General features: G+C 51.4%; 1 protein-coding gene across 1 annotated transcript; it reads right to left on the reverse strand.

Annotated features, from left to right (window-relative positions):
• Positions 1 to 2,674: 2,674 nt before the first annotated feature.
• Positions 2,675 to 17,626, reverse strand: TGFB3 (transforming growth factor beta 3). The gene is made up of 7 exons (XM_074585313.1): positions 16,785 to 17,626; positions 11,036 to 11,199; positions 9,564 to 9,693; positions 7,936 to 8,043; positions 6,954 to 7,125; positions 6,224 to 6,377; positions 2,675 to 3,819 (listed from the first exon to the last, which is right to left on the reverse strand). The coding sequence occupies exons 1-7, from the start codon at positions 17,497 to 17,499 to the stop codon at positions 3,661 to 3,663; spliced, it is 1,602 nt and encodes a 533-aa protein (XP_074441414.1). The 5' UTR covers positions 17,500 to 17,626; the 3' UTR covers positions 2,675 to 3,660.
• Positions 17,627 to 23,085: the final 5,459 nt, after the last annotated feature.

A 23,085-nucleotide genomic window follows, 5' to 3' on the forward strand; every position in this document is an offset into this window, starting at 1 on the left:
AACTGAGAATGGAAATTTGGTAGCTACAACAGAGATGTGAGACATCACAGGACAGAGCAGAACAGAGGTATGATGTTGTCAGAGGAGCGGACAGGTATGTTTGTCTTTTGTATCTTTTATTACTTTTGGACATGGTTCATCTTTGTTTACTGTGTATACTGATATCTGTTGTTATGGAAAGATGAAACAGAACGCAGCATATCCCATTTCACACAGTAGTAACGGGGATGTACTACTGCTTTTTGTAAGTGCAGTGAGATAGCTAGAGACCGTCCAACCCAAAGACCAGGGAACAAAGACTCATTTAGCCTGCAAAGACTGTTTGCTGAAATACCAATGTACGTTCCTGTATGTACTGAAGCAGTGTTCCTTGCAGAGCTCTATAATGCACTACAGCCTGAAAAACAAGGTGTTCAAGTTCAGGTCTAGGCCTCTTGCATGCTGGAATAGAGTGTGCCACAGAGAAGCAGGGACTGCACAGACGGTCGTTTGATCATCTGTGTAGGATCTGCCTTATGGCAGTGCAGAATAGGGTTTTTTTCACTCTTTCTAACCATTGATCTTTGTTAGACAGTGTGCTGGGATTGTTTTCATCAGCTTTTGCTTGTTCCTGGGGACAACAAAAGGGAACTGTTGGGAGCTGTATTCAGTGTTGGCAGTGAAGATCCCACTTTTTCTTTCCCATTGTTTTCCTCAATTTGCCATCTAGTAACAGAGCATATAGAGAACTGCCTTCTGCCTTCTCACACAAGTGTCCTGAAACGTTTTGGTAAGCCTGCACCCAGGAGTGTATTCAATGTGTTATTAACCCCATGTAGATAGTTTCGTTTGTTGCTGAATTATAGCTAAAACACTCTTAGAAAAGCTATTTTAATTGTAAGAAAATGAATTCAGATCCTGTCTCACAAATCTACTTCTCAAATGTTGCTAGGGAAACAGAGGGCTGGACAGAGAAGCAGAACTGAAATGTGTCTGTTTGACTTCAAGGATTACTGTATCTATGAGATTACCTTGTCCTTACTGGCTGGATGCCCCAAGACTCTTGTCCCCTGATGCTGCATTGTCATTTTGCCTCCTTTCCAAGGAGATAAACAGCTTGGCCCTTGTGCCACCCCTCCCTGCCACTGAGGAGCAGCAGTGAACTGGGGCTAGTAAGACAGACCCACTTCAAGGGGCTTGCCAGGGTTAATCCGTGGGTGGTTCTGACGTGCTCCAAGTGCCACGTAGGACTGTGAGCTGTGCAAGTGTTCTAGCTCAGCTCTTTGCAGCTCCCCCTTCTTAGTTTTTTGTTTTTTGGTTTTTTTTTTTTCCCCTTTACTAGCGAGGAAGCCCTTCAATTGGATGGGCAGCAGAGCCAGCCTAGGGCTCAGGAGGAGCAATGACCAAAGAACAGGCTGCAGCTTGTAAACCAAAACCTCCCCAGGGACTGCTGCTAAAAGGAGATTAGAGAGAATTCCTACGCCAATTGGCATCTGGATTTCCCCCCCAACCCCCATTACAGCCACTAAATTTCTGGCCTGTCAGCATGGTAGTGTAATCATAATGTATTTATTTGCTCCCTCCTTGGGGAGGAGAGGGGGAAGCATGGGCATGGAGAGCTGCACCAGGTCACAGTAATACAGTAGTGCTGCAGGACTGGTCAGAGCTGCACCTTTCATCATCACACCCATGACAGGTCAAGGAGCCCCAGAGAGATGAAAGGGATAGAGCTAAGTGCTGGGGAGTGCCTCTGTCACACCATGTGTGCACCAGCCAGGTTGGCAGGCTCCCTCTGCTGACCCACCCTTTCTAACCTCTAGCATGCTGGTGATGGTGCAGGAAGGGTTGTTTATAGTTTATTAAAATGTTTGAGATTACATGTTACGGCAGCCTCATGTGAGGTATATGGAAGCAGCCGTTATTGTGAAGGGCTTATGGAAGAGGTGAATTCTGAGTTGCCCATGGGCAGCCCTGGCCATGAGCGATTAACCAGCTAGGTGTCATTTTACACTTAGTTGCTGGGGGCCAGGGGACAGAGAGGAACCTCTGTGATCCCTAGGACATGACTTTAAGTAGTTGTGGTTTGGAGTCAGAGAGGCAGCCTCTGACTCTCACGTGGCATGCAAGCACCGGAGTTTTTTACCCTTGGATAAAAATGGGTAAAAATGTCTGAAAAAGACCATTCTTTTAAAAAAGTATTCTTGCCTGGGCAACATCTGTGAGCTTTTTATGAGCATCTACAATGTTCTCTGTCAACTGGGAGGACGGGTGTGTTATTTACCTGCATGTACAAGTCTGCACTGGCAGACCATATATATTCAAATGGACATAGGACATTTGTCAGCTGTGGCAACTGTACTGCCCTGGTTATTTAAACAGTATTGCTGAAAGTGTTTTACATTTGAGGGGAGCTTCATATGAAATCTATCAAAAGCGGGTGCCAGAGGTGATGTACATGTCTGAAGGACATGGGCGGGACAGGGCACATATACACCAGGCACGGTTTGAGTGTACCAAGGAATTTCCATTCTGGGGCTCTCTGGCTGACCTAAATTCTGCTTGTTCCTTTGAAGAGACATTTTGGAAAGGGGAAGGACTTTAGACTGACTGAGTATGCCACAGCAGTAGCAGTTTAAAAACAGCAAACCATCTAACCCTCCAACAAACAACTTGCTTGTGAAAAAAAGAGCATCTCCCCCCTCAAATATTTATTTTTTACAATGTTTTTGAGATTACTATTTTTTAAGTCTTGGCAGGTGAGGCCTGGGCCACGTTCAGGTCATCATGCAGAACACCCCAAAGCACCTCACAAACCACAACAGACAGGAGGTCCTCAGGGTGTATCAGCTCACAAATGAATGGGCCCAATATTCAGGTACCCAGAGATATTGCTCTTGCCCCAACCCAGAAATGATCTCTCAGAAACTCCAGGAAGGGAAAAGAGCTGAATGGAGACATCAGTCCCTCTGAAAATGGACTCAGCACCCTCTTTCCTTGTATTTGCCCACCCTCAGCAGGCTGGCTGGGAGCCTTGCAGTTTGCATTTAGAAATGAATAGCCAGGATCTGCCAACTGAACTTACAGGTTTGGCAGACGCACACAGAGTTTCAGTTGCAGGACTCCTGGATCACACCTCTGAGGAACAAAAGTCTAAGTGTATCTCTGAGCATTTCTTCTCTCAGCAGCTTCCCTTCTTGGTGCATTTTCTTTCTCTAAAGAAACTTTCAGGGTTTCCTCCTACAGGGGAAACCTTTAATTCTTCAGGCCAGTGGGGAGGGCTGAGGTCCTAAGGTAGCTAAAGCTAGAATAGAAAATATCTCCCCATTTCCATTCCTTCTGCTCTTTCTCATTCCCTCGCTTTCCCAGCTCAACCACCCAGCATTTAAACACAGCAGTTCCTCCAGCCTATCCTTCTCTTCCGCACCAACTGTCCAGCCATTTTGAATAGTGTGGCCTTCGTGTCACCAAAGTAACTCCCAGAAGGAACATGACACTGCCAACAAGACCAAGAAATGTTCCAAAAGAGATCCCCAAGGGCTGCCAGACCATAAGCCACAGGGTTTGGCACTTGGCCCTCAGCATGCGTAGTCTCTGCCCCGCAGTTCCTTTTGTGTTGGCCTGGGAGCAGGAGAGTGGGTGCTGACAGTTTCTCTCTTGGCTTTGGGCGGGCCAGGATGCCTTTCAGCTGCACTTGCAGGATTTCACCACCATGTTGGAGAGCTGCTCCACTTTGGGGGTCCTCCCAACATAGTACAAGATAGTGAGCGGCTCCAGGTCCTGGGGTACGCAGCAGGGCGAAGCAGATGCCTCAGGGTTCAGCGTGTTGTATAAGCCCAGCACCTGCAGAAACAAAGCAAATGGGGTGACAAAGTCAGAAACATGTTTCAGTTGGTTGAGGACAGGAAGGGACTGCAAAGCCAACCGGTCTCTAGCTGTTTAGACTGTGCTTACCAGAGGGTATTTCCTTGAGGCGAGCAATACTCCCCTGTCACTTCCTGATCATGGCCTGCTTCTAAAGGGTGTCACCTGCCCTGGCCTGACTCTTAAGACTTTTTTTTTTTTTTTTTAATTGTAGTAGCCTTGCTCTGTGGGTGATGCCTGAGAGTTGAAGGAGTTCAAGTAGTTGTCTCCTTTCATCTCTAATTTGATATGGTGGATAGAGTCACAATTTTTGCTTTTAACAAGGCTGGGTGTAACTAGCCTGGAGCCACGTTGTCTTGGGTTCCATTAAAGAAACCAGAAGAAAAAAGTGCTGCCTATTTCAACCAACATCTCTAGATAGCACTGGATGGATGCCAATCCTCTTGAGTATCCACAATTCCCTCCTAGCTTTGAACTGTCTGATGCTTTCTCCCTCCACTCCATCCTCCAAGTCACTACACTATAGCACTGGAGCCAAGAGAGCGTCCTGCGGGACCCCACTGGATTCCTCCTCCCAACTGGCCCCAGCCCACAGATGACTGTACACTTCAGCCATGTAACCACTCAGAACAGTTGCCACGTTTCTTGCCAGAGGTGGCCACTTCTCAACAGGAAGCAGCTTCTTGAGTTGTGGGGCCAAAACATGATCTCACCTGCACTACTGTGGTCTTGTTAGTGCTTATTTGGTATAAGTGACAGGGTTTGGCACATTGTGTTTTACTACTTTAGTTTGGGGATGAGAGGTGCTAAGAAAACATCCTGTTCTACCATCCAGATCCATGTAATTGCAGTCGTTCTGGTGGAAACTCTCCGGGATACTGAGAAAGTCCCCCTGGCTGTACCACAGGGGTACCACATGCTCTGGGGCTGCTCTACTCAACAGAGACAGTAGGTTAAACAGACTGGTGAGAAATCCTCTTTTTACCGTGTTTTTTTCCTTGGTGGTGCTGGCAAGCTGTCAGCAGCTATATTGTTCTAAAGGTTTCTTGGATCACTCAGCTGACCTTAACACTTGATGGTTTCCTTTCTTGCCCAAGAAAAGAACATTAGGAAGGAACCATTCTAAATTCTTTCTCTCACACTGATTCGGTCCAGTTATCTACTAGAGAGCTTCTCGGGTCAACCAGATGGTAAAGCTACATGCCCATTACCCTTTCAAAGCTGTTCATTCCCTTGCTTTGTCTTCTGCTTACTGTCCAGCATCTGTTCACTCCTTCATTCCCACAGATTGACTGTTCCCACTGGTATTAGTCCTTGAGCTTCAGCGAGTCTTGCTGCTGTGCAGACTCTCAAGCTGTCAAGCAACTTAGCATCTTTTCTGCAATATCATGTTTACCTAGTTATCTATTCTTTGGCTCAATCTGCTTTTTCCTGTAACTTTTTTTAGCGAAACCTGAAGCTAAGCTGCTAGTGAGCTGCTGCATTGTCTGGATTTCTGCCTTTTCTGTGGACAGAAGCACAGGATTTTCCTCTGGTTTTTCTTGCTTCAGCAATGGCCTGCCTGCTCCTTAGTTTGTCTTCTTCCCTTGGTACTTCCCCCTTGCCTGTGCTTTTCTATTGCTTTTCTTCCACTGTAGAGTGTGTAAGAAAACACCAGCCTCAGGTGGTATTCTTCCCAAAGACTGCCTAGTGTACTCATGTTAAACAGTGGTTATGCGTAAGTTACCTAAAGACATCTGCTTTGTGCCAGTTTTTACTCATGAACCACACTGCCTAGTAGGTTCCTCCCCGCCATAGGTCAGGTGGGATTTATACAGCTGGAAAGGATGCCTGCGCAGAAAGGAGAGCTTACTGCATGGCTATGTTCACTTCTGGCCACGGACACAGATTTCCCTTCATTTTCAGGCTATAGCTGCCCCTGAGGTAGCAGACGGCAGCTGCCTGCCATGACACAACAGTTTTGCATAACAGCCTGGCACAGAGCATAGAAAAATCCTCTATCCAGTGCAAACTGCAGGAGAAATTTAGGCAGATTATTACCAGAGTTGATGTTTGATGTGAACAATTCAGTTAATACCCTGGCCATTACCAAGTAAGTACCCTAAAACCATCAATCCTGCTGTTTCACATCTTATCCAGGAGACAGCAGCATCCTACTCCTTAACATTTGGCTAGAAGCATGGACTCAGTATTGACTCCAAAGGAAGCACCTTTTCCCTGCTGAACCACCTAGACTCTTTTCTGCATTTCCTTGGACAGTTTTTTTGCAACTATTGATCTGAACGGCTTTTGCTGCTTTGAAGAGACTGGGTATGATCAGACTTAAGGAGGAAGGGGGAGTCACAGCCACAGGCCCTGACAGGATAATATATACTGGATATACCGTGCTGTGAGTGGTGTCTGCACTGCGGAGGTACGGACAAGGGCCCGAACAAAAGTTAGCGAAGTAGCCCTTAGGCTCGTGGACCCATTTCCAGCCAAGGTCCTGCCGGAAGTCGATGTACAGAGGACGCACGCAGCAGTTCTCCTCCAGGTTCCTGAAACACAGTATAGAAACACAGTGAATCTAAAGAGGGCCCTTGTACGTGATTGTGTGGTGCAGCTTCCTGAGCAGGATGAGTAGCAGCAGTGCCCAGTGGGAGGTGGTGTCTGCCTGCGCCAAGCGCAGAGGAGCGGCACAGGCGAGCAGTGGTGGGCAGCTCAGCAGCCGGGTGCTGCTTGTGCCTGCCAGCAGGCGCCTTCACCACTGGCCCAGGGAGGCAGCACCTCACGCGCCCACAAGCAGCACCCAGCTGCTCTCTGGCACCTGGAACTAGCAGGGGGCCATCGCCGGTCCCTGCCCAGGCTGTGCTCCAAGAAGCCACTTGCAAGTATCCCTCTAGCCAATGGCACAGCCAGAACCACCCAGTGACTCTGCTGAGCTGGCCAGCGTCCCCTTCTTGGACACCACGAGGAGCATGTGGCTGAGCTATGCTCCTCATGTGGCCCCTGTGGCACCATGGTGACCAACGACCCCCTTGGAGAGCTCTGCTTTTCCGGGTGGCATGGCGACTTGCCAGGCTTGCCCACCTCAGACACGGCACGTGGTCACTCCAGGCAGGATTCTCACTTACCGGAAACAGTAGTTGGTATCCAGGGCCCGTTTCTTTCTCTGGCCTCCCAGCGCTGGGCTCTCCAGCCGATGTGGGGGTAACATCATCAGGATGAGGTGGGGATTATGCAAGTCTTTCTGCTTCTTCAGACGCCCCAAGTCCCCACGGCCATAGTCATCCTCACTATCAATGCCTTCAGAGAAAAACAGGATCCACAAAGAAATCAGTGTGGAAGTGGAGGATGCAAAAAGACTTTTCAGTGCATTTAACGCTCCCATGCCTGCCCTTGAACCAGGTGAAAGTTTTTAAGGCATCATGTCCACTTTGGGACTTCTTCCCTCACCGGGACCCCTTTACTGCTGGTGAACCTGACTGCTGCAGGCCTGAAATAGAGGCTTATGGGCCACCTGTTTTACCATTTGCAAACTGATGGTGGGGCCATTAATCCATCCCACTCACTCCTGGCTTCCCTCCCAGGACAGGCAGGAAGATGAATGGTTTAAAGAAGATGTCAGATCATTGGCACTCCGCAGAACAGCCTCAGAAATGGAGCCTGTGGGGGCCAGTGGCTGCAGCCAAGGGCTGCAAGCCAGGAGGTTCCTAGTTCTTAGGCCAGCCAAGCCACTGACTCTCTGGGCCACCTCACACAGGATGCCTGACTTCCTTGTGTTTCAGTCACCCTAACTGGAAAGCGGAGCCTCTGTGGAAATCTGAGAAGGCATCAAGCTGAACTTCCCAGAGAGACATGAAAATACAGAATTATTCCTTTCTGCAGACAATCGTGCAAACCCACCCAGCCTGCACTTACTTTCTTCCATTTCTAACCTATGTACAAAGTGGATACACCTATATAATCAACATGCAGACCCAGATGTGTATGCTTAAGCCAAACGTTATGCAACATAAAACGCTCAAATACACAAAGCAAGACCTCAGGTTTTTTCTTTAGATACACCAGGCTTTCCCTTCCCCAACAGCCTCCCATAACCCAGCTCTTTATCACCTTTGAACTTGATCTCCAAGACCTCATGCAAATTCTCCAAGATGTCCCCGTTGGGCTGAAAAGTGTGGCAAGGACAGTGTATGCTAATTTCCAGGCCAAGGTTGGACTCTGCAAAGAAGATGACTCTGTGAGAAACAGTCTTCCTCAGCTGGGACAGCTCCTGGCACAGGGAAGTTTCAGTGAGGACATGTACTGTGGTAGCTCCTAGACTATGGGTCAGTCTCAAAGTCAGGGATGCTATCAGAGTTGGGGAACAGAAGCTGCCTTGGAAAGGAAAACGGGAAGCAGAATCTTGCAGCTCCACCTGTGCCAGAAGCTTTGCTCTTGCTAAAGGGAACTTCCTGGGCAGGTGAGAAGGGTGCTCCTGGCTACGTTTTTTAGGCTATTCAGCATCCAAAAGGATTTGTGAATTTCAGGGAGCTCCACTGGAAAGCTGCCTTGTGGTGTCTGTGTTAAATCAGTTTTGCCATCCTCAGTACCTGTCTACTATCTGGTTTCTGGTTAGTGTCTGAAGGAGAGAACTGAAAATGAGTGAGTTGGATATGGACAAGTAGTTTCACTGGAAGCCTTTTTCTCAGCAGCTGCAACCTCCTGTTTTGTTGAACTGCTAGCAGTCTAAGTCACACAGACTTTCCAGAGGCAAGTCTATTTTCATAATAACTTCCTGGACCAGTCATGCTGTGTGGGCCTGACTAAGGGAACACAAGACTCTTATGAAAGCTCCTTTTTTATGTTGTGTCATGAATTAAAACATCTGGCTCCCTCGGGCATTGACAAGGTGCCTAGCACCTTTTTTCCTAAGCTCTGTATACTCTGTGATGTCTTGTCAGCTAGACTGCCTGCCCAGAGCTCACTGCAGTTCCAGCCCTGAACTCCAGCCATCAGGACATGACTTAAATTGCTTGAAAAAGGAGGAGCCTACAAGCTCACAGCTTACCCTTCCAGGGAGCGGCTGCTTGCCAGTACCTGCATTCCAGTTTTCAGTGGCACCTAGCTTCTATCTGTGAGGCCAATCCAGCTGTGAGTCACGGTGCCTATGCTCCAGCTGTGAATGGAGTCAGTGTTCTTGCTGGGAGCTGCCCCATAACTATCTGTTGGGCTGCCCAGTGGTGGCAGAGGTATGTTCTCTGCAGTGCTAAAGTCTCCATCTGTCTAGGTGTGTCAGCCTCTGGTATTTCCTCACCTTTATACCTGCCAAGCTGTAAACAGCTAAAGAAACCAGTATTCTTTCTGTTTTTTTCCCCTACTAGATTTGCTGCAGTCCACATGAAAATTAAACCAGAGCAATCCTCATTGTCTATGTATTGCACGTTATAGTTTAGACAAGCAGAGGGGTCCCCCCTGGGCTTAGAATCGAAGAACCAGAAGAAGTCCCAGCATCTCAGTGAAAACAATTTTCTCCTCCAGAGGATGAATCCTCGTTCTGACTCAGCCCACAGAGCTACACAGTGGAGACTCCAGGACAGAGCTAGGAATCTAGCAAACGTCACGCACTGAGGTAGCTCTCTGGGGGAAGGCTTGTTCTCAGACTGAAAGAAGCTGTTCTCTATGTGAGCCAAGTTCACGCAAAAAACATTGATCCACATTTCTATGGATGCCTGGACACCCAGCCCAGCTAAGACCCCTACCTCTGTGCAGAAGCCACTCACGCACAGTCTCGGTGACATCGAAGGATAGCCACTCAGGGGAGCCCCGTGTCTGCACATTCCTGCCACTGAGGTAGCGCTGCTTTGCTATGTGCTCATCCGGCCGAAGGATCTGCATCAGAAGGAGTGGTAGAGAGAATCAGCCGGTGCTGTGCATAAGGAAGGAATAGCCTCGAGTCTTTCTTCTTCCACAGCTTGCTAAAAACTAATTCAGAAGGCTGGACCTGGCAAGTGAGACACCAGGAATACCCTGGCACAGGTGAGGACACGTTTCACAAACAACCAGAACTCCAGAAATCTACACAATGCTTATTTCTGTGTCCTAAGCAGCATGCCTGTCTCAATTTATCCTTGTTTTGGGGCACATATCCAGAGGCAGAAGCACACAGCAATGGATCTAATGGGTGGTTTTGTTTCTGTATATACCTGTGGGATGTGGGTCTGGATTTCAGACTAAAACTAGCAGCAGGCATCTTGCCACAGGTCCCTTGCCCAGCAAGTCTATGGAGTGGCATTTTCATGTGTCCTACGGTCTTCAACTTCTATCAAAACAGACCAGGGCTGATGAGGTTCGGAGACCTCTCCCTCTGCTCTGACATTTCTTCCCGCTTCCGGACAAACAGCCACAGCCTGTGCAAGGCGTTCCTTCCTGCAGGACCCCAGGTTCACTCCACAGAGCACTGAACCTATGGAGAAGCTCCGGCATTGCCGCCTTGTCAGTTGTGTCATCTGGTGGAGAATTGCTCTGACCTTTGAAGCTGAATTCCAGGAAGTCCTGAAGAGCTACCAGCCACAGGGCAATTTTAGCTGCACTCTTACTGCAAAGTGGACAGACACCAGCTTGTGGGAATGTGCCGCCTGGATGCTAAACTGTACAATTAGTCCAGCCTAAGACCACTTCCAAACCTGAACCAAACCTTATTCTGACAGGGGAGTCCATGGGTTCAAACCAAACTCCAGAGAAGTACCTGAATTAACGGTGGCATGAATTGTGCCCCTGAGGAGCTGCTGCTGAAGAGAACATTGAAAGCAAGCGTTACTTTTCCAGTAAGTCACTGACGACAAAGAGCGCTCCACCCATTGGATTAGCACCAACTGTATTGCGACAGTCAAAGGAACAAAACTGCCAAGGGACCTAGGCATGGAGATGTGACAGAAGGGTCAGGGCTCCTCCACTGGTGAGAGGCAGCTCCCTTCTCAGTGCAGCAAAGAGCTGCAGGGGGCACCACGCCAGGGTGCTCGGAGCAGCCAGCCAACGTGAGTGGGGAAAGGACAGCACCACACTGTAAAAGGAAAGAAAGGTGACTGTATCACTGCATATGCTGGAAGAAACCTGGGGTACAGCATAGGATTTCTTCTCTCTTCTGTGCCCCTGCACGTATCAGTTGAGGCAGCCATTAAGGAGCCAAGCAATTATGGGCTCAGGCACAGGGGAAGGCGAGAAGAATACTCACCTGGAAGAGCTCAATGCGCTGCTCGCTGCGTTTGGAGCTCGGGTTGGGGACACGCAGCACTCGAAACTCAGCCCGGAACAAGTTGGTGCTGTTCTTCTCTGCCGAGGACACATTAAAGCGGAACACATTGGAGGTGACACCTTTTGGACAAATGCCCAACTCATCTAGGAGAAAGAAAGATGGAAAGACTGAGAACCATAAGTCAGAGGGGTGGGATCTCAAATAAATACTGTCTGAGAAAGAGCTTTCCAGCAGAGGCTTGTCATTCAAACATCTTGCCACTGTGAAGCATGGCTATCTAGCTAAAGATAATACAGGATGAATTCACTCAGATTTGATCTACACTGCAACATTTTGCAAAATCTTCCCACTACTGCCACCATTATTTCAATGCTACAGGCCAGAGAATCAGAAGAGATCAACCACAGTAGTTTTAATATTATCTCTTCTAACTCTGTTCATCAAATATTGCTACTGCTCCCAAGTCTGCTGCATCCAAAATGACAACACTAGCCAAGGTGATGGGGCAACCTCATTTGCAGCTAGTGGGGGCCGTTCCCAGTAGCTATGATGGTGTGACTCTGTTCATGCTGGAGGCATGAAGCCACACAGGAGGTGATCCCATTACCACTGAATCTTCGTTTTATGAACCTTTACATTGTCTCCTAAAATGAAAGCCAGCCAAGTGTCCAGAAAGCATGAGGTGTGGAGGACTTTGGGGGGGCAATAACTATTCAGTGTGTACTGAAAGAACTGTGTTTTAAGATCAGTTCTCACATGTGACCCGGAGAAGGAATTAAGGAATAGTACTAGATACAAAGTTCTTCAGGGACAGAGTATTAGTGCTGAGAGGCCTGCAGAGATCAGACACATGGGCAGGAAATAACACAGCAATTCTCTGCCTTGTTGTGTGCTGTTTGAACAGGAAGATCCATTTCACAGATGCCCCAAAAAAGAGTAGGTAAAAGCTATGAGGTCCAAAACAGAGTCCTCAAGAGAAAACAAGCCTCTTCACTGGGACCATTTTAGTCCCATGGAAAAGTCTTAGTTGTCACTGTTGTTCCTCTCCTATTGACCTCTATTAGCCCTCAAGGTTCTAGCATCATTAAGGCTTCCTACAGACAAGACACAGCAGCTCCTGCTCTACACCCAAGTGCAGGTTTGCGGCCCTACAGAGCCTCTCATATGACCTCCGAGTGTTGTCCAATGCAAGACGGGGGCTGTCATGTCAGCTGATATTTAAATTGTTTTTAAACAAAAAAATAAACAGAAACAAAAACTATCACCTGTTCTCAGCCACAGCTCCAGCCTGTGACAAATAGGCTGGAAGCCCTAGTTGAAGCAACCTTCATTTTAGATTACTGGAATCATCCCCTCTCTGCTCAACACCACCACTATCTCCCCAGGGAAACAGCTTCTGAAGACGGGATAGTGTGAAACAGTGCCTGAGCACAGAGGTTCACCTCCCGTGCCAAATTCTGGTTTGAGCAACACTGGTGCACTTCCAGAGTCATCTCCATGAAGACGAAGGTCTTCCTCTCATGCTGCGCTCAGATTCAGCAAGCAGGAGCCTGTCAGTTTACAAGGATGCCTTCTTACAGTGCTGAAGTTTTACTCAAGAAGCTAATGACCAGATGCTCACATTGGGCTTTAATTGGCAGGGGTTTTGTCATTTGTACTACTGACTGGAACAGCTTTCCTGTGCAGGAAAGGCTCTGGCTGCTATTGAAGAGACAGACATTTGGTAATCCCTGGAGACCAGACCTCTTTGCAACCATGAGCTGGTATGCTCAGCCCAGCAACCCTGCAGTGCAAAGAGTACACCAAGCCACACAAGGACACCCCCTGCGGGGACTCCACCACTGTGACCAGTTCTAGGCTCTATGCCACAGAAAAACAGCAGAAAACCCAAGCTCTGATCTCATTAAATGCCCAGAGGCACCTTCCTGGCTGAAGTCGTAACACTGATAACTGTTCTGTGTCCTCGATCTAGGCAGATACTGTGTTTTAATACCCCTTTAAGCTGTTTTGCACTCCTAGCCCTATTAATAGTGCTGTTAACACCTGCCCTTTCATTTCAGACCTGCCTGCCTGTCCACGAGGGGTGTCCCAGTAATCATCAGAAATGCCTTTCTAGATCAGACCAGTGGTCAGCCTAGCCCAGTATCTGTTTCCAGCAGTAGTGTTTTATCTGCCAGTCTATTTAGAGACTGCAGACCTGGTCTTACAGCACAGAGCGGGTTACAGGTAAAATAATTCATTGTTTATCATCTCCGTAAGATTTTTGGCTGTTAGGTAGCCATGGTGGTAAGACATTACTGTATCTACTGTATTTTGCCTGGTGTCCGCACTTTGCCTTCTGCCTACTTCAGCAAGGTGCTGGTGTCTTGGGAGACCTTCCTAGTGGAAATAGTAATAGCTATCTTCCCTTCCCTAAGAAGTTGTTTCATGTTCCCTTCATACCCTGGGAACAAGCTCCCTGTGAAGGGGAGATGGAGCTGTGTTTTGTGTTTCACTCTGAACACTGTGAGGTTGGAACCTGCTTCTCATAGCAGGGTGTCCGAGATACAGGACTGACTCCCAGTAAGCTGACTCCTTTTGGGCAAAGTACTTTTTGCAAGAGGTCACAGGCAAAGGAGGCAAGGTGGTTTTTCAGGAAACTTGGTCCAGTCCCAGCTTAGGTGTGTTAATCACACTGGAATCCGGACGTGTCCACCTACCAGCACAGAACAAAGCCTGAAGGCAATATCCCTGCAAGATCTTCCAGTCCACAACACTCAGTGGCTGTAACCAAGCCTGGAGACAGGGAATCTGTGACACCCTGTGCACCCGTGCCAGGCTATGTCTGACACGACAGGATGTATCCTCACGATCAGACCCTGCTATTACTGTGGAGCAGCAGACAGCCCAGAGCTGTTGACTGCACAAACAATGAAACCAGTAGCCTCTTAGCATGGACAGTGTGATACAGGGAGCAGGTTCTTTTGGGAGCTTCCCTCTTCCTACCACTGCTCTCAGCACGGTGCAGGTTCTCCATATGCTGACGATCCTACACAGCTGCTGTTTCTGGCAAGCCCCAGGAAGGCTGATGGCTGCAGTTAAGAGTTTGATGTCAAAGAAGGGCAGGCTGTCTGTCAGCAGGTACTGCCTCACTCCATGTTACACCATTGGTATGTCAAGGTGTTTCATGCCAAAGCTGCAAAACTTTAGAGAAAAAAAAAAATCCTTCTGGAACTCTGCAGGTAGCAGATTTGGAGGGAAGAGATGCTTGGCCCCAGTGACCCATGGCTTTAATTGCCTTGTCTCTCAAGCTGGCTTGGAAAAGGTCATCTGTTTTTCCTCAGGAAGATAAGCAAAGCCATTGCAGGACTGTTGGAGATGCTCCCTGAGCTTGAATCTAACCAAGTCTGAACCCCCATGAGTTTTAGGAGATCCCTGAAGTGAATGGCTGGTCAAGAGCAAGTTATTCTCTGAAAGAAAGTCCCTTATAATTCAGGCGATGTGCCTGAGAAGCACAGCAGAAAGACCATTTGAGTCACCAAACAGCTCAGAGTAGGGATGGGGAACCTGGTCCTGAATATCCTTCCTTCCTAGGAGGGGGCTCTCCCCGCTGCTATTTTTGCTCCTCAGCTCTCCTCACTTTTGGGTCTTAAGTCTTTCAGAAGGATGAGTTCTCTGAGCCTATGAGCCACTTAAGTAATAGTTTGGAGCTAGAACAGTTTGTGTGCACACGCATTTCAGACTCGTCTGTATTGTCCTCGTGGTTCCCTCAATGGAGCAGTCCTCCCCTTCCCTCCCAGAGGAGACTGGCTTTGGCTCAGAGCATGCTCTGAGATCACCACCTGGCAGAGTGACAGAGTCATGGGAAAGTTGAACATCAGCCACTTCTGAAGACACAGGGCCAAATCCAGCCACGGTGTAAGCGATGAAACTCCACAGGTTTCAAAAGGAGCACGTCTCTTGACACCATGGCCTGTCTGGAGCTAGTCTCTCCCACTGTGACCCAATTCCAAAGTTCCCTCTTTCTCTGGGTGGTGGCATCTACAACTGCCCACTCCCAGGAATTCAATCTCAGCACTACTTGGTCTTTTGAACCCACTGCTCAGCACCTTGACCCAGTGTCCTATGAGGAGATGGGACAGGTTCATTCATTTCCATAGGAATTTTCCCCAACGCACAGTCAGTCCTCACTGCTCCTTCTCGTGCACCACATGTCTTCATTACTCTTTCCCCTCTACTTTATCCAAATCCACTGCTCTGACTTCATTTCCTGCTGTTGTGCTTTCCCAGTTTCCTTCCCCAAAACACACTGGTTCACAGTGTGGCAGTACTATTGTGCACAGACACTTGGTTTCCCCATATATTTTTAGAATTCACAAATGACACTTCAGTAGGTCAAGAATGCTGAAATACGGGTAAGCTGCTAATACCCTGTGCACTTTCTGTTCCTTGAGTCTTGGTGTCTCCTGAGCTAAGAGCTAATCGTATAACCAGATGGAGTGCAGTCTGCTAGAGCTTAAGTGAAATTTTTTGCATTACCACATTGTAGCTCTTATTCCGGCTCATCTCATGTCAAGATTAACATGAACCTGGCAGAGTAACTGCATTCTGCGGCTGCCTGCACCAAGTCACAGCTCCTCCCCAGGCATTCAAACTGTGTCCCCAGCATGGCACTGCTTCACAGGAGGACACCCTGGATGGTGGTATGACTGCATGCCCACCAACATCTTCCAATCCTAAGGAGTCCCAAGCACAGACCAAAAGGATTGCTTGTGCCTACATGTGCTCAGCATCTGCAGTCTGCTTGGGCTTCATGTCTGCTCAGTCTCTGTCTTTGCATCTGCATCTGCTCAGCTTCTGCACCTGAATCTGTTTAGTGTCTGCATCTGGGCCTGCTCATCATCTGCTCCACACCTGCTCAACATCTGCCACGTCTCCTCAACGTGTATGTTCCCCCGGGGGTCCCCTTCGCACCACGGTCTGCTTTGCACCTGCTCAGCATCCCTGTTATCTTCTGCTCGCTCTCCGAACCCTCAGGCTATCCGAGTAACGCCCTCGACAGTGTCCTCCCGGCAGCAGTCTCTTCATCAAGCGCCTCTCCACCTTCTCTACAACCGCTGCGGGTGCTGCACACACCAAACAGGTTGCCTGTATCGCTGCGGCAGCCGCTGGAGCTCCAGCAGGGAGGAGTTCGTCTACCTGCTCGTCACCCGGACGCCAGACCTGCGCCTTCTCCTGGCCCAGTGCGGAGCACTCGCCCCCAGACCAGGTGCCTCCTCTCCTGCTGCGTCCCCACCTCCCCTCTGCCCCTCTCTCCTCCCCTCCCCGCCTTCCCCCAGCCCCAGACACGGGCTTGGCTCGCTGCTCCCGGACCCCGCAACCCACCGCCGCCAGCGCCCACCTCCTCCTCCACCTGCGGCGGAGCCGCTGCCCGCCGAGCCCCGCGCCGTCCTGTCGGTGCTCCGAGCGCTGGCCGCCCCGCGCTCACCCCGGCCCCGGGACAGCGGCGTGCGCCCCCCGCCCCCACTCGCCCCCGCACCCGAGCGCGCAGGCAGGCGGAGACGCGCCCCCCCAAATCTTGGCGGCAGCCCCCTCCCGCCTCCGCGCTCCCCGCCCCGCCGGGAAAGCGGCCCCTCCCGCGGGGGCCCGGCGCCCCTCGGCCCCGGCCAGCCCTCCTCCGCGCCCGGGGTCCCGGGCAGCCTGCCCCGCGGGCGCGCCACCGCCGGGCGGGGGGGAGCCCAGCACTTACTGTGCTCGGGGAGGCCCTGGATCATGTCAAATTTATGGATCTCTTTGGCATAGTATTCGGACTCGGTGTTGTCCTGAGAGCAGCTCTCCTCCTTCTCCTCCTCCATCTCCTCCAGCAGCTCCCGGGTGCTGTTATAGAGGGCCAGGATCTGGTAGGGCACATGGGCCGGCCCCACGGTCTCCGGGGGGCTGGTGAGCCGCAGCTTGCTCAGGATCTGCCCCCGGATGGCTTCCACCCTCTTTTTCTTGATGTGGTCCAGGTCCAAGGTGGTGCAGGACGACAGCGAGAGGCTCACGGTGGCGAAGCTCAGCAGGGAGAGCAGCACCAGAGCCCTTTGCACGTACATCTTCATGTGCGAGGGGGCGGCGGAGGCCCCCGGGAGAGACCTCCGGGAGTCGGCGAGCGGGCGCGGGGGACCGGGCGGTGTGCTGGCGGCAGCCTCCCCAGATCCCGCAGGCTGAGGCTTGGCGAGGAGGTGCATGAACTCACTGCGCCGTGCGCGACTCAGGACTTCCAGGAAGAGCTGGCAGCGCTCCGCAAGGAGAAGCGGCAGGCGCCGTGCCTCGCCGCGCCGGGCTCCTTCCCCATGCGCCGCCCCGCGTCCCGCGGAGCCGGGGGCGCCCCGCCGCGCCGCGCCGCCGCCGCACGTGTCAGCGGCCCGCGCCGCCCCGCCGCCGCGGGGGGAGCGCGGCGCCCGCCCCTCTCGCTGCACCATTCATGCCCCCGCCGGGCCCCGCGCCCTACATCGCCCGCTGCCCCAACCCCGGCTCCGCGGCACCGCGGCGCTTCCCGCACGGCCGGGAGCGGCGCCGCCCGCGGTCTCCGCTGGCCGCCGTGCCCCGGCCGCGCACCGCACCGCACCGCGCCGCTCCGCCCCTCCCGCGCACACTGCCTCTGCCCCGGCCCCGCCGCTGAAATTTTATACCTCCCTCCCATGACGTCCCCGGGACGGGGCTCCGGCGGGGGAGGGAGCTGCAAGCCCGGCCTTCGCCCGCAGCACCGCGCTAATGGCTTCAGCAGCCGCGCAGCCACCGCCGCCGCCCCCACCCCGTCCCCCCTTCCCCCGCCTGGCCCCGCCGCCGCCCCCCGCACGGCCGCCGGCGCCGAGCCCCCTTCGCGCCCCGGGGCCGGGCCCCTCGGCGGCGGGGCGGCCCCGCGCGCCCTCCGACGTGGCCGCCGCACCGCCGCGGCGGCGGCGCTTGGGCGCCCCCTGCTGGCGCCGCCCGGGCAGCGGCGGGCGCGGGGCGGCGGCGGCCGGGCCCTTCGCGGTGGTCCGCCCGGCGCGGGGAGGCCCCTCCCGTTTCCAGCTGCGAAATCGCATTAAAAGCGGCTAAAAATACCCCAAATACTTTCCTGATGTGGTTTGTTTCCGAGGGAAGGAGGGGCCGGGCGCCGCGCTGCGGGCGAGGGGGGCTGTGACAGCCCCGGCGGGGCCCAGGCCGGCGGCGGGGCTGGCGGGCCCGGCGGAGTCGGGGGACGGTGTCGGGCAGGCAGGGTGAAGCCCTGCGGCTCCGGGGGCAGGTGGCCGCTGTCGCGCTGAGGAGGGCCCTCGCCGTGGCAGCCTTCGCTGCGGGGTCGGGGCTGCTTCGGGCACCCGCTGCCTGCAGAGGGGCCGGGGCCACATACGGCAGACAAGACATCGGCCCCAGCGTCATGGTTTGAACGACATGGGACTAATTTATCCTCCAATGCTTGGGAAAACTGCACTTTTAGAAGACTCCAGTGTCTGAATTTGTGAAAAAACTTTATAGTCAGCCATGGTGTGGGATTCAAGGTCTCGGTGTTTTCGAGCTCGCCAGGTGCAGGGATGAGGAGGAGCGAGACCCGGGCACTTGACCCCGGGCTGGCCAACAGCATTATTTCATACCATGAACGTTGCATTCAATACAAATTAGAAAGTTTGCTGCACAGTGCTCTCTCTCCCTTGATGGCGGCAGTCCAGAGAACTTGCCCCAAACCCCCGAGCCCTTCTCTTCCCCCCCAAAGCCGCAGCGCTGGCAGTGTCCGGCGTTTGCTGTCCCCTGCTGGGAGTGCACAGCTTCCTGCTGATGGAATGGGCTGAGAATAATCCTCCTGTATTTTATATTGGTATCGGGATCAATATTGGTTCTTTAGTATTATTAATGTTAATTATTTAGTCTTGTCCTACTAAATCTATTTATATTTGAACCCTCGGGTTTCCTTGTTTTGCCCCGATTCCCCTTCCCGGATGGGGAGAGGTCATCGGGTGATAAAATAATTGTCTAAATGACAAGAAATTGTTGTGGGTTTCTCAAAGCGTAACACCCAGTTGAGGTCCGGATCCATGACCTGGGCCCGTGCGCAGGGAAGATGCAGCAGGGACAGCGGCTGCGGCTGAGGAGAGAGCTGGGCAGGGCACCGGGGGAAGCTGAGCTGGGAGAGCTCTGCCAGCTCCAAAGGCCAGCGCCTCACTGAAGGCACGGAGCATGGAAGAGGTTCAGAGGAAATCCATGGGGCTGCTGGGGGCCCGGTGAGCCCGTTCCCTGCAGGTCTGAGGAGACGGAAGGGTGAGCTGCTCACAGTTTGCGTGTGCTTTGCTGGGGGAAGAGGCATTTGAGTTCCTCGGTGGAGCAGACAAAGACATAACAAGATCTAGTGGCTCTAAGATGACGTCAGGCAAATCACGACTCGGAGTAAGGTGCAAAGTCTGAGCGCTGCAGTTTAACCATCCATGGAATATTTTTATGTAGGTTGGGATGGATGTTTCTAGAGCTCCCCAGGCGCTTCTGGAATGAATTCTGGATGCTTTTCAGCTCTGGGACCTCCTCTACCCGGTGTTAGGTTGGAGGTCACACTAAATGCAGTAGAACTGATTGCTTTGGACTCTGGTAATCCATTTGCTACAGTGCCGCATGGTGAGTTATTAGTTAAGATGGAGATAAGTTCAGGAATTATAAGAGATTACCAGAGGCGTTCCCCAGTGGCTGGTCCTGGGCCCAGTTTTCATTAATGATCTTGGCACGCCACAATGGATGTGCTAATGAAATTGGCTGCTTACCCAAAGTTGGGAGGCATTGTCAATACAGGGGAGGACTGGGATACCCTATAGGAGGGGGTAGGCAAATTTGATGGCTGAGGCAGTAGAAATCAGATGACATGCAATAGTAGAAAATTTAAAGTTATGTTGTTAATGGCTGAGAGCAGACTTTTCTGTTAAGAGTTGACAGTGGGGACTTACTGCTTGGAAATAATAGCGGAGAAGAAGGATGTGGGTGTGGTGCTGGTTCCAATATTGGGCCACTCGCATTCTGCTCTGGCGTTGCTCTCTCTGGGTTGGGAAGAGGTGGGGAAGCTCCGTGGGCCGACGTGCGCTGGTGGCTGCGAGCAGCAGTCACTGACAGGTTGCACGTCTTGGACACGCTTGAATCCAGCTGGGCTGAGGGAGAGGCGGATGGGGCTACTGACCGTGTGAGTGTCGGAGGAAATATTTCACACTTGGCAACCCTGGCTGGGGTTTGAGAGACTGGGCTGGGGCTGATGTAACCCGAACATCATCTGTTCTCGTGGAGATCAGGACAGGCAAATGTGGGGGACTTTTCTGCTTATCAAAGCCCCTTCCACCTTCCAGAGGGAGGAACCTCTTGTTTGAAGCTTTGCAATTGTTAGGGGGTTTTGTCCTGGAACCCGCACAAATAACAGAATTTATATTACAAATAACAGCAGTTGTTTCCCTCCTCCAAAAATCCTTAGAGATGGGGTAAACAATTGGAGATGCGTGGAGAAAATAATAGCAGAAAAATCAAACAGGTTCTTGGAGCTGCTCGCGTGGAGCAGGCTACGGCAGCGGCAGTCTTTGCTGAGCGCTTTGCTTCCCCGTGGAAGCTTACTGTTTTCAATGAATTGGCCCACGTCGAACCCGGGAGTCTGGCTGGCCGCCCGACGTGAGGACTGGGTGAGGAAGGAAAAGCACAGCGCTGTGTCACTGGTTGCTACTGGAATTGCCCCGCGTCCCATAAATCCTACTGCTGCCAGAGCGCTGCTCAACAAAACCTTTGGCTGCTCTGAATAAGGTGGTCATTGTTCTCTCCCACAGCAGTGCTACCATGTGGGCTCTCCACCATAGCTGTAGCTTTAACTACGCCTGTGTGCCCTCGCTCTAAAGGTGGTCTAGGAGCAGAAGCATGTGGGAATGCTCAAGTGTGATTGCTTTCCCAGACTCTCCCGGCTTTCTCTTGGGTGGAAGGAGGACCAGACACAAGCTCTATTCATAGGTCCACTCAAGGAGTAATCAACAGCAAACAGCGTTAGTGGGGGGCTCTGTTACTCCTATTGTGTGTGATCAGGTTTGGGTTGGAACCAGATGGAGAGAGTCTATGCTTAGGTGTGAGAACTTGTCCGCGGAAGGAATGCTTGCGTGGTTCTTACTTGCTGTTCAGAGGAGAGGGGGTGGCAGCAACGTGATTTATAGTGAGGACAAAACTCAACAAGTAAGGCAGACTGAGAGCTGAGAATACACACCTGAAACCGTACGCTGGGAAAGAGAAACCCTGGCACCACCGACCTGAACTGGACAGGAAGCAAGCACAGAGAGTGGCTTTAGGCAGCCACAGCAGCACCAGATGTTTCTCCTGTTAACCATCTCCTTCTCGGCTGAGTGGGGCTGCTCTAGACCCAGCACCAAATGCTGCCTGCGTTGTCACCAGTAGGGCAGAGGAGAATTAGGCTGTTCAGAAAAGGTGACCCCGCTATTTAAAGCAAGCAAGATCCATTTTAGCCACAACGTGAAACGATGGATGAAAACTCTTTCTCCCCTGTTGCCCTGCCCAAGCAGGCAAAAATGTGTCAGGGTGGGTGACAAACCCCGTTCTGATGGGTCCGGAGGGACTCAAGGCAGGACAGGTTTTAGGTTTCATTCTATCTGCACGTCTGCTCTTCTCTCTCATTGAGAATGTGTGAAATCAGAAGTCAAAGTTTGGTTCCTCAAGTCCTTGAACGTTTTCTGTCCTGCACGAGGACCCCACCATCCTTCAATTGGCCTGAGACTCCTGTCACTGGGGTGTCAGCACAGCATGTCTGGGGGGGGCTGGGACGTGCTAGTGGGGTAGTGCCTGGGATCGGGACTGGAGGGGGATTGTGAGGAGGGGCTTGGGAGGGGTCAATTCAAGACAAGTGAACCCATGGGTCCTGGTGGCTCACATCCAGGGTGGCACCCCATATTGTTCTTACCCTGCCTCTGGTAGCAACACCCCGCCAGCAACCTGTTTGGGGCCACAGCTGGCAATGCCCTCCTACCCAAGGATTCCCACCCCAGGGATGCCCTCCTGCTTTAGCAGACATTCCTCTGGACACTACCACGCTCCTCTTAGGATGCTCTTTTTCTGATCGAGAAGGTCAGCTGTAAGTGTACACTTGCACCCGGACATCCTGGGGTCCCCTCTGTCTCCTGGTACCTGCGTAGCTACACGGTTGCGTCAGCTCTTCGGAGGAGCGGGTGGGAAGTGGGACATGCGGGGCCGTATTCCTACATCCCTGGTGGTGAAGCATGGGGCTGAGCGAAAACTGCCCTCTCTACCTGGTGAATACTTGAATCTGTAATTAGAAGAACAAAGTGTCTGGAAGATCGTGATTTCATAGAGCCTAAGCAGCCTGGCTTCAAATAAAGGAAAATCACATCTCACTTACTGAATTCCTTGAACATGTCAAGGTTTGTAAAGAGAGATAGTATCTTTTATTAGACCAATTGATATAGCTGGAAAAAACAGCCAAGCTTTCAGGCACAGAAACACTTCTTGTATGTTTTTTCCAGCTATATCAGTTGGTCTAATAAAAAGTTATTACCTCTGCCCACAAATCTTATTTCACTTAATCCTTAGATCATCACAGCCACAGCGCAACTACTTGAAAATGTCCGTAAGGAATGGAAAAAGGGGGAATTATTTGACACAATTTATTCAGACTCCTTAAAGTTCTTCAGCCAGACCGTGAGCGTCTACTAAAGCTAAGCAGGTCTGGAGTGAGATGTGGTGCCTTTAATAAAAAGTATTCCTGGAAGGCTTAAAACTTTAGGATTACACAGTCAATTTTCATCATGGCAAAGTGTCAGTCCCTGACCGTAGCAGCGGAATAAGTGGATGACAATTATTTAGGCTAATAAGGATGGGTGAAGATTGCGAGGAATGTCAGAGATGAGATACCAGAAAAATATCGGCAAATGGAGAAAGCACCGGAGAACTGAATGTTTATTTAACATGTGGAGCTAAAACCATTAATCTATACATCTGCCCAGCCGAGAAAGGGACCAGGGATCATTTTATGCGGCTCAGTGGAAATCTCTGCACAA

Source organism: Larus michahellis, chromosome 4, assembly GCF_964199755.1.
Source record: "Larus michahellis chromosome 4, bLarMic1.1, whole genome shotgun sequence".
NCBI classification, from domain to species: domain Eukaryota; kingdom Metazoa; phylum Chordata; class Aves; order Charadriiformes; family Laridae; genus Larus; species Larus michahellis.

Excerpts from the sequence above, each read along its gene's own strand:
- TGFB3 (XM_074585313.1), bottom strand. The coding sequence starts at position 17,499 with ATGGTGCAGCGAGAGGGGCGGGCGCCGCGCTCCCCCCGCGGCGGCGGG. Across the intron at positions 8,044-9,563 it reads TGAGTGGCTTCTGCACAGAG|AGTCCAACCTTGGCCTGGAA; the intron begins GTAGGGGTCTTA and ends TCTTCTTTGCAG. Across the intron at positions 7,126-7,935 it reads CTTGGAGATCAAGTTCAAAG|GCATTGATAGTGAGGATGAC; the intron begins GTGATAAAGAGC and ends TTTTCTCTGAAG.